The sequence below is a fragment of the Cariama cristata genome, unplaced genomic scaffold (assembly GCF_000690535.1).
Source record: "Cariama cristata isolate BGI_N322 unplaced genomic scaffold, ASM69053v1 scaffold6188, whole genome shotgun sequence".
In the NCBI taxonomy this organism is placed as follows: Eukaryota; Metazoa; Chordata; class Aves; order Cariamiformes; family Cariamidae; genus Cariama; species Cariama cristata.
The window spans coordinates 31,487-47,365 of record NW_009631596.1 but is presented as its reverse complement, the minus strand read 5'-3'; the positions used below and the strand labels follow the sequence as shown (position 1 = coordinate 47,365).

The following is a 15,879-nucleotide window of genomic DNA, read 5'->3' as shown; positions in this document are numbered from 1 at the left end:
GTAGCACCCGGCCCGTGGGGAGAGCCTCTTTATCAGGGCTCCTGTCCAGAGCTGCGTCGTGAGATCCTCATGGAAGCGGAAAGCAACTCCAGCCTGAGCCAGGACTCCTTGACTAGTCTCACGGCGGGCGATGTGCTCATTCACTCCACAGGTGTCCACAGGGAGAAGCCCATTGACGCTGTGACAGGAGCTGGTGGCCGTATGAAAAAAGTGACAATCGCTGTGAAGAAGCTTCGTGAAGTGGTTTCTCCCTGCCAGGCAGCTGATGCGACTTTGGCTGAAGATGGAACACCCCGCATTCCTCCAGCCTTTTTAGCAAACAGGGCTCCGTGCAGGGGAGTAACCCACAGTACCCCCCGCAGCGTGGCACCAGGTGCGTGATTTACCGTGAGTGTTCAGCTTAGGTTTGAGGTAAAATCGCTGTGTAGTGTTTTCAGCCACGTAATAGTTTTATAGTTAAGGAATTTTTGTATTCTGGTACTGCAAATATCAGCTCTCTTTCAAAAGTTGTGTTTGTTTGGTTTTTTTCCCAAACTGTGGGTTGCACATGAAAAGCTGGTTGTGCAGGGTGAGGTGGTGGTCAGAGCTCCGTTAACAGAACTCCAGTCTTGACTCCAGATTCCTAGTCCTTAATTATTAGGCAATTCTCACCTTTATCAGAAAAGTCATGACTCTCATCGTGACATTTCACAAATATACTAGCCAGGAAGCTTTTAGGCAGCATCAGAGGATGAAATGGTGTACACGTGCAGGGACCTAAAAAAGAGAGCTAAGAAGATTGATGCCTTTCCAGTCTGTCACAGGTTTTAATGCAGTTTGTAGCTCATGGTTTTAGACACCATATGTATCTTTACTATTTTATGCCGAAAGTATAGTCAGCAAGCAAATCTGTGCCTAACAAATTATTGCTTGAGCCAACAGGCAGCTCTGAGTAGTCCCAATATTTGGGCTTTCTTTGTGTTTTCATGGAATTTTGTGAATTATTTTGTGGGTTTATACTGGAAGAGAGATCAAAAGTCTTTTAAATACTTCTCCTCTTTCTCTGCTTCTTTAAAGATGATTTTTTTTCTGAAGAGCTTGTGATCGTAGCTGTTCAAACCATAGCTGTAGAAGCTTGACTTTTAAAGAAGTGTTTAAAGAAGGTAGACATTCTGAGAAAGTAATTCAGCTCTACTCTTTTTTTAATTTGCAGAGTTTTTGCAGGTTTTATGGAACAATATGAGTTTCAGAGCTGGTCAGTTAAAAAACTATTCCAAAAACGTTTAGGAAGAAACCAAGTTTCCCTGCTATCTACCATAACTTTAAATTTTACTTGTTAAAATTATTTTTCTTCCCTTGTAGTCTTAGAAAACAAACAGACAAACCAACCCTACCCCTCCTAAACCTCACCTGCTTGACACAAACAACATATACTGATCAACTGCTTGTACCAATGAAGCTCACATAGATGAGTAAACAAAATCAAGAAAAAAATTTCATCGTCCTTTTCTGTAACTTTTGTAAAAAACTATTTGTAGTAGTATTAAGTCAATAATTTTAAGCCTCTTATTAATAGAATGAGACTGTAGTGACATACTATGTACTCTTCAAAACTGATCCAATCTGTGCTACTTATCTAGTCCGATAGAATAATCATTTTGTTTCTTTAAAATACATATCAGTTACAGTCTTTGGAGCTTGGGGAGGGGGTTTTAGTCTTTTTGGGGTCGAGGTTCAAACAGCTTCAAAAGATGTTATTTTTATAGTGTTAGGAAGACTTATTAGTCCCTGATATAACTCAAATATGTACTGTCCTCAGTGTCCTTCTTCTGTAAGATATGATATCATATAATCATAATTGTCTCTCTAGCCAAGTAACTTTCTGTGTTCCTATGATCTTTAGACTTGAATTTGAGCTAGACAGTGTTGATTTTTTTAATGCTCTGTTTTTCAGAGACTTTTTCGTATATTGTAAAACCAGTCTATAATCCAGACTCACAGAATTCATTAACGTTTGTAAGCTTCAGGTTGATGGCTGTGACCTTTTGTGTTATGAAAGTCTTTTTTTTTTTTAGATACTCAAAGGTACAGGCAGAGGAAACATTGAGATTTGGATTAGTCTAGGTATACTGAAAATGCAAAACACATCATTATGACCACAGTAAACCTGCTTTTATTTTAGGAATCCCAAGTACTAAAGGACATCCAGAACATCTGCTTTCAGTAGAAAATTCTACAGAACCCATGTTTTTATCACAAATGGTAAGAAAAGTTACTGCTGCTTCCTGCAATCCTGAACTAAGACAACAGCATTTTTCTCAAAAATTTGTAGCTTCTGTAATAGCATAGCAAATCTTTGGCTCGGCTTCTGCACAATAACTGTGCAGCTGCTTTCCTCTTTGAGTTGCTGCTAATGTGATATTAATGGTGAAGTATTTGGAGGGGCTTTGTTTACTGTACTGCTACCTGTTGCATAATTAATACCAAGGCTTGTTTTTAAATTTTAGTGTAATTCTTCCTTTGAAAAGGTGGTTACACATGGCACAATATTTGTTAAAAACACTAAGACTTTTTGTAGTTTTTTTTTTCTCTTTATATCCTAGATAATGAAATGGGCATTAATTTGTGGAACTCTTTAATAGTTACAATTAAAAGTCTTATTTCCTTTTGGTTTTGTTTGTTGTGCCTTACATAGAGTGGAAACTTGTCTTTAGGACATTCGTATGGTGATAAGCATGCATAAGGATAAAATTAACCTATGCTGTGAAAGTATTACAGCAATGTCTCTGCATGGCTCAAAGTAGACCTAGTGAGCTGAACAAAAGTCTTGAAAGTATGGTGGAGTACTCCACCATCAAATAAGGTTAAGTAATAGATTATTACCTTCCTAACTTGCCTTTATGACTCCTCAGAGACTTTGATTATTCATGGATTTCACTTCAAGAAAATTCAGCTCTGTCTCTTCAGTTCCACAGTCAGTGTTATGAGTGCTTAATTCTGTGTGTATGGGTGATCCTGAATTATTTGAGATTAGCAACTTGCATAAACTTAAACACGTGTAGTTTCACTACTACTTCTTTGGTCATAAATGAATTTGAATTTGAATGAAAATGAATTTAATTTGAATTGTGTTTCTAGGGTTTTTGTCCCTAAAATGTCAGGTGAGTTCTTGACTACAAAGTCCAAATGATTCTGTGGTGGAGATCTTAATGTATTTCGTTCCAATACTTTGTGTTAGTGTGTTGAGGTGCTTATATTTGTGTATTCAGCAATTCCATCTGCTGCTGAAATTTTGGCCACTGATACCAGAGGCTTTGAGGTATGCTTTTCTGCTCTTGTTCTGCAGGATTATCCTAGACAAGCTGCAGTACAAGAAGATCCTTCACTGCTACTGGAAGACAGCAGAAGACCTAAAGGTAAGACACATCAATGTACTCCTACAGCCCCTTTTTGGTAAGAAAACTGATTGATTAGAGGAAGAGGGAGCTTTACTTTTATTTTAGGTATTTTTCTTGAATATAGAAACTTTTGAGTGACAGTATTCAAAGGTTTCTTTGATAAAAAGATGATAATTGTAATTTACATTGTTAAATTTTGTAAATTTTACTTCAGTCTTGCTGGCATTACACTACCTTACGTAGCTTTTGTGATCAACTGAGAGGGACTTCTACCAGTGCACCACAATGTTGAGGTTCCTTTTGCTAATTGAACTATTCATGCCTCTGAATAGACAAGTTGTGGGAAGGGACACCTTGTTTGGATGCGTTTTTCTGTTATGAGTAATTGCACTACAAATGCATCTTTTTCTGCAAGCAACCTACACCTTAAAAAGTATATTTTTAATCCTTAAGAATCTAAGAAATCTCATTGTTGATGTCTGAATCTGAATCTGAATCTGATCTGAATCTGCCAGTCCATTTCAATCAGATTTGTGGAAGTAAAGACTTTTTAAAGAAAATACGCTTCTGCAGATTTCTTGGATATCTGTGGCATGTAGAGGAAAAAACCCACAAATCAATACCCCCATTTAAGCCCCCAAATCAATACTTTAGTTTCCTCTTCTGTGCTCACAGAGGCAGCAGCTAAATGGCTTATCAGCATGTGTGTACTAGCTGTGTATAAGCAGCAGCGGAGAAACACCAAACCTGCCGTATCTTGGTTTGTTACCTCTGCCCAGCAAACGGTAGATGAAGGAGAGCCTGCAATCCTTTTAGCATAATTTAAAGCTATTAAGAAAATTTGTTATAATTTATGATGACTGCAGGGAAATATTCATATCACAGTTCTATTTTTTTTTTTACTAAATTTTCCAAGTTAGAATTTGCAGGGTTTTATTGAATGGATTGTCTGAGTTACTATTTATATGGCCTTTTCCTCCAAATTTTATGAGGGTAAGGTATAGTCATTTTCACAGCATACCAAAATAGATTTTATTGATACCAGCATTCAGTACTATATAAAATTGTGTTACATGAAGCCTACTCTTTCTCTTGTCATGATTTAAGTCTGCTATTTAGCGAAGGGAAACAATTTGTTATTGCGACAGATTCTTCACAGCAAAATAGTACATGTTGTTGAAATAATGCTTTGTGTTTACCTCTAAAATAAATATTTTGTGTCAGTTAACTTGACAAAGTGTATTTTATGTCCTTCCCCCCAGATGATGTTTTTATTTCTCAATATGCTACTGGCCAGAAAGAGGCTTTGAGAGCAGTATTAAAGCAAAAGTAAGTATGTGGTGTTGTTCGTGTCTCAGCTGTTCTGTTTTGTTTTCTTCAGTTTCTGCCAAAAAGGAAAAAGTATTCTTTATTGTTCTCTGTTAGTATTCTTTTTCTGTCTGTGAAGGTGTTTACAGTTTATTTTATCATTCTGAGCTTACTGGAGTATCTTGTTTATATTGCATATTTTTCGTAATGCCTTTAGACTATTTGAATTAATGATTTCATGATGCAACAGTCAGATAAGATCTGCTCTGATAGATAATTCATTTCGTGCCAAAACCATGTAATATTTTTAAAGGCAGATAAGGACACATGTTCTTTATCCATAGGCTGGAAATCTTGAAGATCAGAAATTTAGTTACACTTTGCTACTAGTACATTGAACTTTGCAAAATACAACCTGTAAACATATTCTTTGTTGTGGTTGCAGTCATCACAGGGAAATTCCTTTTATATTAGAATCTGTAACATAATCCTGAGAAATTTCTTTTGTCATGCTAAAAGATGAGAATAAAATTGTTTCTTAGGTGTCAAGAGCTTCAAGGGGAAATGCTTATATAAGTAGTGATATCAATGCTACATATGGGAAATAATTTGCCTGGAGGGGATATGGAGAAAACAATTCTATTTACAGGCACTTGTTTGTTTTTATAGAACTCAAAGTACTCCTGTACTTAAGGAGGTGAAGGTACAGCTCTTAGGAAATGCCTCCAGAGGAAAAAAGGAAAGTGTTGATCATGACACCAGGTCAGCACACAGGGAAGTTGATTCTGCCACAACCATCGCAGCAGCAACTGCTGCTGCAATTGCTACTACAACTCCTCTTCTTAAAGTAAGTAGCTTGTGGTAATATTAGTTCTTTGTGCAGTTAAAATAGTAGATGTTCTAAGCAAGCCTGAAATTGTTGGTAGTAGAGCCAGAGAGACTGAATGTGTCTGCTTCCTCTTTTCTATGTGTTAGTTATCTCAGACTTACTGACCAATATACCAGAGAGAACTAATTTGGATTTGGCCAGAGACAGTTTGATTTATCTTTTAGAAGAATTTCATAGTATTGCTTAACACCAGATGTTAGGGCTAACCAGGATTTTATTTGTGTCTTTTGGGAAGCAAATCATTCCATGATGATGAGAAGGATGTTTTGTTCTCTTCATTCTTGCACCTTTTTTGCTGTAAGGTTTTTTCTCTCTTCCTCTCCACCTCCCCTCCTGCCCCCCCCGCCCCCTCCCTTGCAGGTTCAGAATGATTTGGAAGCAAAAGTTAACTCAGTTTCAGCATTACTTCATAAACTACAGGAGACAGACAGACAACTGCAGCATGTTGCTGAACAGCAAACAAATATGAAGACTCAACTTGAGAAGCCCCACTGTCACGAAAGAGTCAGTGAGCTTGAAAAACAAATGAATGCTTTCATGGTGCAACGGATTCAGCATTTGGAAAAGTTGCAGGAGCAACAAATGAATATTCAGGTATCTAAGTAACAATGCAGAAGCTTTAGCTTAGTAATTTCTTCTGTATCTCAGTGTTAATGTTATAATAATTTGGATTATGTCTTAGTATTGGAAAGAAAGAAAGATCCAGTGGCCAGCACGTGAGCTTAGAGCTTTTTGGGAAGAATCTTATTTCTGGTTCTGTCCCAGATATCTGCTCACAACCTCTCCTGATTTTTGTGTCTGTGAAAAGTAAATGCAAAGATTGTGAAATGTTCTCATTCCCACTAAGCAATTTAGACCTTTGTTAATTGAAGAAATGTTCATTTAATAAGTAGCCAGTCAGATTAAAAATCTAAGTACAGTTATAAATAGTTTCTTTGGAGAGTCCTGCGTGCTTTTTGAAAGGTAGAATAATGTCGAAGCATGTGTGTATTCCAAGGTGGTTGTGAATGACTTTTCTCTCAAATAGCATGTCAAAATCTGTTTAATATGATTGGATGGCAAGTATTCATGCTTAGAGTTTTACTTGGGGAAACTAATGCATATATCAGAAATACTTTGTAATTTTGTCTCTTAGTCTCATCTCATTAGGTCTGCAGTCAACATGGGTGGTTTACAGCAAATTCACATACCTTCCTCCAATCTCATGACAAAACAATCTGAGAAGCCAGAACAGCGATTGCCTACTAACGAAGTATCTTCATGTCAGAGGAGTTTATTTCCTACCAGTGGTGCACCTGCCCAAGGTGAAGACAAATTCTTAGTATCTTATTTTCAGTATTAGTTTTGCATTAATTTTGTTTCCATTAATATTGGATTGTATTTCACATCAGCAATGAGTAGTAGCATTTCTTCTGTGTAATTGGTTTTGTTGCCTAATATAGTATATAACATATACCACATACTCTGAAAATGTTTCAGTTTAAATTAGAGGTTTGTATTTACTAAGTGCTTACCCTGCGCCAAGAGAGGCTTAACTTAACATAAAGTAATCTTACTGAGAAATAATCTGTGTGGAAACTTGTAATGAACTAGTTCATAGTATGGTTGGGGTTGTTTGGGGTTTTTTTTGATGCCTTTATAATAGCACTCAGAAGTATGAAATTTTCTTCCTGTTTACTTTTTTAACTAGTTCTGTAATACTTTGCATTTTTGTGAAAAATTCATAATGTTGGTGTGGGTTTTTTTTCTGAATCTATCTTCCTATGAAGAAAATTATTAATATTTAAATAACTTTACATTTTTTTCCCTGAAGCATATTCAAGCCAGTTTCAAAGTCTTGGGATTCATACACAAAAATCTCCTCTAAAGACACCAGTTCCTCGGAGATGTGCTCCAGAACCTGTATCAAAAAATGTGAAAATCTCAAAGAAAGAAAACTCCTTAACAGAAAAGGAAAATATTCCCAAATCCACAAGTGAAGGTATTGTGAGTAAGACACTCCTGTCCTCCACTGGCATGAATAATATGGCCTGGGGATTACTTTGGGTGGTCTTCACCTATTCTGAACTCTTGGATTGCTGGCGCTTAAGTACATATATTAAGAATATTTGAAAGTACAGTTAGGAAGGGTCAGTTTTGTGAATAAGTCACTCTTAACTAACTAAAGGCTTAATGTTAAGCCTTTAGTTAGTTAGTGATCTAACCTAGTGTCTTGACATGATTGCTCACTGAAATGTTTTCTCAGATGTAAAAGTAAATGACCATTCATTGTCAGGTTTATGGAAGATTATATAGAATAACGTAAAACCTGGGAGCTACTCAATAACTTTGTCATTATCATTGGTTGAATTGAGATTTTTTTTTTTTCCCCAAAACATGGATCCACAGGGTCTCTGGGCTATTGTAATGAAAACAGCATGTGTAAAGCAAATGTGAAGTAATTTTCTTTTACTGCTTTTGATCAGTTTAGTGACATGAAACTCAGTTTTGAACATTTTGTCAAATAATAAAGCACCTTTTTTTGGTTGGTTGTGTTTAGAATTGTGTGAGGATCTAAGGTTGAGAAAGAACGTTTAAAAGATCCAGCCATTGTACTCTAACATCATGGGCAAAATGCCTGTTTGTGTCTATCAGATGGCTCTCAGACTAGTACTTATATCTCTCTTTTACAAAGCTGTCACGTATTCCTATTGTTCTGTGGGTCCAGGAATAAATGAAATGAGACTAAGGAAGAAGAACAAATCTGTGACATTATGGACGGAATGTTTCTCTGTGACTCAGTTAATTGCCGTCACAGTTTCATTCATCTGTTTTCTGACTTTGCTAATGTAAAGCAATCATAGTAAGATAGATTAGTGTGAGTAGTTTTATGTGACTTGCCTTATCTGAAATAAATCTATATTTTAAAATTTAAAAATTATTTTTACTATCCTTGGTGAGTATTATATGATGGTGAAATACCTGGAAAGGAAAAGAAGGTATTAAGTATATTGAACAAACTTAACTTTCTTTTTTCTGCCTTAGGTGAAGGGAGACTTCTTGAGCATATTCTGAATTCTCAAGAAATGCCACTGAAGCAAACTGAATATTCCAAGAAGGCAACATTAAACAGCAATAAAATGAGCTGGCATTCAGAGAGAGACAGGTAAATAAACATATCAATCCAAAACTGAGCAAGATTTTTTTGTCTGTTTTAATGAAATTGAGAAAGGCATATTAGATATTGATGGTGTAATAGTCAGTGGCATGGTCCTTGAGTCTGGCAAAGCTGTGCTTTAAGTATAACACTGGAGCACTGATATTGCTTTATTACTTTTGCATTTATCTTGTACTGAAGGTAGATGAAGGCTTGTTGCTAAGCATAATTTGCAACACCTTTCTCAGAGCTCAGTGGCTGTCGCTTGGAGTGCTTTTCTGTCTTTTGAGTGTATTTCTTCTATTGTAGCAGCTTGGAGACCAGTGTCGGCAAGCCAGCTCTACTGGCGTTGTGTTAAAGTGGAATTGCTATTGTCGGTGAGACTCCCAGCTGTCTGCTTATGGGAGCTGTATGACAACATTTTGTTGGGAAGGAGCAGCATCCACCCAACAATTTCTAAGCTTTAGTGTGGGTGAGGGAATGTTCTTAGCCATCCACTCTGAAACATATTTTCCCCAGGCAATCATTTGATGTCATAATTTCACTAATATCATGAGAAACAACTACATATATGCTATCTTATTTATGATAGTAGGGACAAAAATGTTAATTGCTTCAAATGGAAAAGTATCCAAAGTTTAAATGTTGCTCTATTAGATCTGAATTTTATTGTAGTTTCACTGTTGAAAATAACAAGGATACAACTCAAGGTATTAAATGGTGAACAGAAAAAACACAATGACCTGTCTGTAACCTCAGGTGAAAAAGCAAATTCCATTTTATATAAAGGTTTGGTATTCTTGCACTTTAAATTCATGCTTAGTTTCACAGTTGTTACTTTCTTGAGCCACATGAAGAGTGGCCCTCCTTGATTAAAAGAGTGTTTCTCCCATCAGGCATACTGCTTTGCATACAGACTCATTCCCTGCTTTTGAAAGCTCCTTCCGAAATTGCAGTTCAATTGAGAAAACAGTGAAAAAAGCAGATGATTTACTTCAAGATCTTGGCCAACTGAGAAGAGAAATGCGTGACATGTTACAGGTAAAGTCCATGTTATCAGAATGACCAAGAGTTTGAATAAGGGGAATAAAAAATGTGGAGAAAAGCTTAGAGGTCTGGTATCAGTAGGAGTGTTGCCTGAATAAGGGGAATAAAAAATGTGGAGAAAAACTTAGAGGTCTGGTATCAGTAGAAGCGTTGCCCTTGCTTCTAGCTCTGTAAAAAGGCTGACATTTGTTTACAATTACTTGAAATATTGCAGTCTTTGTATGCAGAAAGGCTTTGAGCCTGAGTGATGTCCCACTCAGTATGCAATGGACTAGACCGTAGAGGCTCTTACTGCCATTCTACCAAACATAAAACAGGTTAAAAAAAAAAGAAAGAAAGAAAGAAGTCATTTATTTGTTTGTTTGTTTTAAGGTTTTCTACCAAACATAAAACAGGTTAAAAAAAAAGAAAGAAAAAAAAGTCGTTTATTTGTTTGTTTGTTTAAGATTTCGGATATTTTCAGTGCTTATTTTCTGCTTGCTGTCTTCCTGTGATACTGGAGCTACAGAGCTGATGTAACATTCCCATTTGGGAAAGAACAATGCTGTATTTATCTGCAGTTAACTTTAAGGATGACTTAAGCTACTTCCTTTCTTATTTTGCCACTTCATTTTGTAAAGAGTGCTGTTTCCAAAGAATTGCCTGGCATACATCGTTGTATTGTTTCTTAAGCTAATGATTTTGTACCTTTGATGCTAGAATGGTTCTGTGCTGGCAACATGTGTCGCTTGTCTCTGGCTTTTGACAATAGGGGCGTTTATCTGTTTGTTAACCTGGTTCCATGTGGAAGCAAGGTATACCTGATCATTTAGCCTGTCTGCTGTGGTCCTTTCTTGTAAATGTACGTGGTGGGAAAGAACAGAGGCTTGAAAATTCACAGGTTTATGAATCGGCTTGGAATGTGATAGCTTTGATTCTATTAGCTCATTTCTGTGATTGAAGGTTTTGGCTTGCTTATTTCCCCCAAAATATTTTGTATTATCTGCCAGTTACTTGTTGCTGTACTTACTGGTATCAGAACAGGTGCCATATGCCCCATTTATGTTGCAAATATTTGCTTACCACTATTGCTAAAAACTTAATTAACATTCCTTAGTATAGGCAACAGAACAGGATGAGATGGGAGAAGGAATGGCAGGTGAGAAAGACACAGTTGCCACAAGTGGTTTCAAATCTCTTGTTCTTTCTTACGAAAAAGGTCAATAGGAAGACAGAGGTGATGACTTCAGCATATGTGGAGTTGAGTCAATTCAATACTTAGCTATTGGCTTCTCATTGAGAGATTTGTAGATTGACAAAATAAATGTTTGGGATAAATGACCACTAGCTTTGTCATATAAGCAAATGAAAGGCCTGAATTAACTGAGAGAGGTTGTGATGGAACAGAAGGTGGTGCTCTAATCCAAAAGAAGTGAGCAGTGAGATTTAGTAGTTCACAAGGAATTAATTGTGCCCATTTAAATTGATCAACTATCTACTCTAGATTTTACTTTGACAGATCTGTCTTTAGGTAAGTTTCATCAGCTTTTCTTCTGTCTTTTTAGGAAGCAAATTCATGGAAATCAGACATGAATGACCTTATTAAGGTATACCTTAAATTTTTATGTTTTGAGTTTTTTTTAAATACTGTAATACTGAAACAGTTTTGAATATGCTTGCAAAGAGAGAACACTACAGGAACTATTGCATATCTGTATTTTTTTGAAAAGGTTGCTATTATCTACAGATTACATAACTCCAAGTAAGATTTAACTTGTTCTTTGGCTTATCTTATTCAATCTTAGTGAACTACTGTGAAGGAAGAATACAAATGTCAGGCTGCTGTCTCAAATGGGTGTAGTGTGGACTGCTAATATAATTACCATTTCATGATCTGAGTCTAACTGGCAAGTCTACATCATTTTAAGATTGAACATGTATCTGTATTTCTTACATTTTCTCACGAATTTCACCTATCTTAACGAACTAGTATTTCTCAAAAAGCTTAATTTCAAATGAAAACCTATGTAAAAACAGTAAATAATTTGGTACATTGTCCTTTTCTCACCAGGCAAAACCAAGATCATGGGATCAGTGTGTTGATTTCTATTTTGTTATGTCCATTGTACTTTGGCAGTACACCCGTTAGACCATAAACTTTTGTTTAATTCTGATTTTATAAAAGAGTAACCTTAAAACCAAAACTGATTTGTGATCTGTGAGATTTTTTTTCTCTTCATTCAGTTGATGCTTTCAGAGTCTACTCAAGTTTGCGTATTTTGTTTTTGTTTTGGGGTTTCTTTTTCTTTATGTACATTTATAATTTTTTAAAAAAATTTTTGTTTCCTTTCTGGAAAATGAAGCACTCTACTTGGGGTCTGGGTTTCATCAGGAGTGTGGGAATTAATGTGAGAACTCTAGCCCTATGGCTCCTCGTTTCCCGTGTACTTGTGTCCCTTCCTTTTGTATTTAGCAGCTAATATATGCTCGATTTTTATCTCTGTAAAAGGGTTCTACAAAGTAAAAGGCTTCATTGCTTCTTCCGAAAAGTGAAAATCAGTGAAAAGGGGGAGAGGATCATGGTGCTCTTGAGGGGTTTATTTTGTTGTTGTTAAAACTTACATATATTGCGCAGTGTTTCTTGGGGTAGATTGATGCCCAATGAGTGCATTCATTTAAAGGACTTTGGTTTTTATTAGGCTTTTAATTATACTTAACTACTGTTGCATGGAGAGATTTAATGGTAACTGACTTACATGACTTCATGTATCTAATTGCCATCTTTTCACATGCTTATTAGCTTCATTGGCATTGCTTCTCATACATTACATCATTTTGCATTTGAGAGCTTTTGGATGTCTTTCCATTTGCTCAACTTTTAAATATATTTGCAACATACTGAATGTTCTTGAATAATTGAAGTTGATAGTACATGTGGATGGTATTTCGTATGATGGGCATTGGTGTGATAATAGATTAATAGGAATTCTGGTCAGTGTGTAGAAAATTGAAATTACAATCTCTGATTAAAAACTAGCTGTTCTGTTTCAATTTTAGTCAAAAAAGCCTACTGTTGCATCTGATCTTCCTGAACATCATCTGCTTGATAAACCGTCCATCCTTCAAAATGTTAAAGTGCCAAAATCTATACTGAGGCATGCTAAAAGGATTTTGAGAGCAGTGCAAAACAATAAAAAAGTTCTTGAAGAAAATTTGGAAGCTGTTATTCATGCAAAAGATGGAGATGCCATGTATGCTTTTATTAACGCCTTGACTACAAACAGGTTAGACTCTGTAATTCAATGCTTTTGTGTGACTACTCATCGTACGTACTCACCTTTTATCACGCCTCTGTCAATTTTTTTTCATTCTGTGCATTGAAGAACTAGTGCACTTCTCTGCAAAAAGTATTTATTGACTCTTCTTAGCAATCATGAGGTGATTCTCTTGAACTTCAAATGTTTTTTGACTCTCCTGATGTGAATTGAATTTTTTGACAGGTACCTGTTAGTTCTTGGTAAATCTGAATTCTGACATTGTATCTGGACAAACTGCTCTGTTGTCATGACAAGGCGGCATTTAGCTTTTTATAGACAAACTTACATTAATAGGAAAATTAAAGAGTGATTTCATCATGCAGAAGAGAAGAGGCTTCATAAGCCTATAAATGTTACAGAATTAGTCATCCTACAGCAGATCTTTGGCTTTTGAACTTTTACTTTGTTAGTTGTGTTAAATACTCCTTGAATCATAATGAAAGTTTTCCTATTAAAATACAACTTAATCTTACATTTTCCTGAGAAAGGTAACTTCTGTTCATGTAAAGATTTTTTTCAGGCATGATATCTGCTATCATTATCTTTTAGCGGAAGTAGCAATTCTTGTCATCTGCTTTTTGTCTTTTGAGTTGGAATATTTTTGTTACCTTGTTTTTTCAGTTTTTGATCAAAATAGGAAAAGGCATATGGCTGCCACTTATTCGTAGATATTTGTAATAATGTTAGTACATGCCAGCTGGGGGTAGGATTTGCAGGGGGCATTATGTAAGAATAGATTTACATTTGGGAAACTCGGATAGGCTAAGCTTAGTGGCTTTTGGAGACTGTAGAGGTACATAATCTTACCGTCTGTGTTCTGGATTTCTCTTTTTATAGTGTTTATAGGTCACTACTTTCCCAGGAACAAATCTGTGCAATTTAAGAAGCACTGACCTAAAATAGTTCTTTCTTCTATTTCAGTGATATGTTGGAAGAGATTCGTATCAGAAAGACTGTGGATGAGTGGATTAATGCAATCAGTGCAGAAATCCAGGTACGTCTGGAAAAAATGAGTTCAGGTTTTTGCATTATATTTTTCTACCTTACATCGTTCTTTCATATCAATAGTTAAACATGATTTACTCACAACTTGAAAACATGAGAAAACTGCTTATTATTACTAGCATGTAGTATGCTATAATAAAATATTTACCTCTGTTTTAAAAATTCAATTGCTTCATGAAAATCACTGGTTATAGTTGCTGGCTAACATGAAAAACAAGCCATTTCTCAGAACTTCAAAATTATCCACCTACTCTTCTGATAGCCTTGAATACAAAAATCTCTTTTTATTATGTTTATGTTTTATCTTTAGGCTGAAATGGCAAGAAGTGATTTGGAACAAGTGAAATATGATCAAAAGGTGCCATGGATCAAGAGAGCCCAAAACATCAAGGCTATGAAGTCCAATAAAGAAGTTAAAGCAAAACCTCAACAAATCCAAGGATGCTTAACAAAGAAGCCTTTATCTGCAGCTAAGCCATTGCAGAAGCAAGCAGAAGATAACACAAGCAGACAGAAATTTAGAACTTACTTTTCTGCTGAAAGTTTGCAGAGGACAGAAAAAAAGGCAGCTGTGAGTTCCCAAGTAGTTGGTTTCTTTTTTGGTAGTGACTGCTATGCTTTAGATTGCAGGAAAATTGTTTGTATGTGTAACTGTAATAATTTTAAATGAAAGTGATAGCCTCATCCTGTGGATTTCTGTTGTCAGAATTGTCCTTGTTTTCATGTTCTGTAGAAACCTAAGCTAGGTGTGTAGAATTCACTGTCGTGTCACTTGTATGTAGTCTGTATGTGTAAGTTTTCATGTGTGCTTGAAATTTATACCGTTTGTGGCAGAACTTCTTACTTTTTTTCCTGTAGACTTTTGCAACACTACTGATGTGTTCAAATTTTCATACATGAAGAATTATTTATTTTTTTTTTTTGGTGTGTGTCAGGGACCTGTGAATGGAAGTGCAGTGGTACAAAATGAAGACTATCTGTGTCAAATTTATGGGAAACCAATTTACCAGGGCCATCGTAGCACGCTTAAAAAAGCACCATATCTGAGATTCAACTCTCCCTCTCCCAAATCTAAACTTCAAAGACCCAAGGTGATAGAGTGTGTTAGAGGTAAGTAATTCTTTGATGTGAACAAGTTATTCTTTCCCAGTTTTTCTATTAGAAATTCCTTGTATAAATGAAACTACTTAATTGTAGTCACCTGCTCTTCAATGTAAAGCTTAAGCAACTGCAGTAGGCTTCCTGGAGAGGTGGTTGATGCCCCATGCTTGCCAGTGTTTAAGAGGCATTTGGACGATGCCCTTAATACCATGCTTTAACTTTTGGTCAGCCCTGAATTGGTCAGGCAGTTGGACTAGGTGATCGTTGTAGGTCCCTTCCAACTGAAACAGTCTAGTCTATTCTAAAAGATGCTGTTTTCAAAACTGAAAATTACCAGTAGGTTTTCAGATTTGCTTAGTGTGTATCTCACTTATTTTAGATTGTCAAATTAATACTTATTTCTAAATTTAATAAATATATTAATATATAGTTGCCGAAGTCTTAAAGAGCTGAATTGCTAGAAGTAATGACATAAGCACCTGAAAGCTGAGTGTGTTGAAAAACTAACTCAGCTTCTGACAAAGGTTACTGCGAGATGTATTCTTAGTGTCAGGTTTATCCAGTCACATCATTTAAATGATTCAATCCCCTCGTGCAGATCATTGATAAAGATACTAAACAGAACTGACCCCAGTACCAAGCCCTGGGGAACACCACTTGTGACCAATCACCAACTGGATTTAACTCAATTCACCACCACTCTTTGGGCCCGGCGATCCA

The 15,879-nt window shown here is 36.0% G+C and overlaps 1 protein-coding gene across 1 annotated transcript in view; it reads left to right on the top strand.

Annotated features, from left to right (window-relative positions):
• Positions 1 to 69: 69 nt before the first annotated feature.
• Positions 70 to 15,879, top strand: part of KIAA0586 (KIAA0586 ortholog) — a gene marked incomplete at its 3' end in the record, with an annotated part of 44,926 nt that continues 29,116 nt past the window's right edge. Inside the window, exons 1-14 of the mRNA XM_009706016.1 lie at positions 70 to 373; positions 2,162 to 2,241; positions 3,326 to 3,395; positions 4,640 to 4,706; positions 5,355 to 5,532; positions 5,935 to 6,168; positions 6,710 to 6,878; positions 8,599 to 8,719; positions 9,607 to 9,751; positions 11,302 to 11,343; positions 12,794 to 13,020; positions 13,975 to 14,047; positions 14,369 to 14,629; positions 14,994 to 15,168. Of these exons, the coding sequence (XP_009704318.1) occupies positions 70 to 373; positions 2,162 to 2,241; positions 3,326 to 3,395; positions 4,640 to 4,706; positions 5,355 to 5,532; positions 5,935 to 6,168; positions 6,710 to 6,878; positions 8,599 to 8,719; positions 9,607 to 9,751; positions 11,302 to 11,343; positions 12,794 to 13,020; positions 13,975 to 14,047; positions 14,369 to 14,629; positions 14,994 to 15,168 (2,146 nt within the window). The remainder of the gene's footprint in view (positions 374 to 2,161; positions 2,242 to 3,325; positions 3,396 to 4,639; positions 4,707 to 5,354; positions 5,533 to 5,934; positions 6,169 to 6,709; positions 6,879 to 8,598; positions 8,720 to 9,606; positions 9,752 to 11,301; positions 11,344 to 12,793; positions 13,021 to 13,974; positions 14,048 to 14,368; positions 14,630 to 14,993; positions 15,169 to 15,879) is intronic.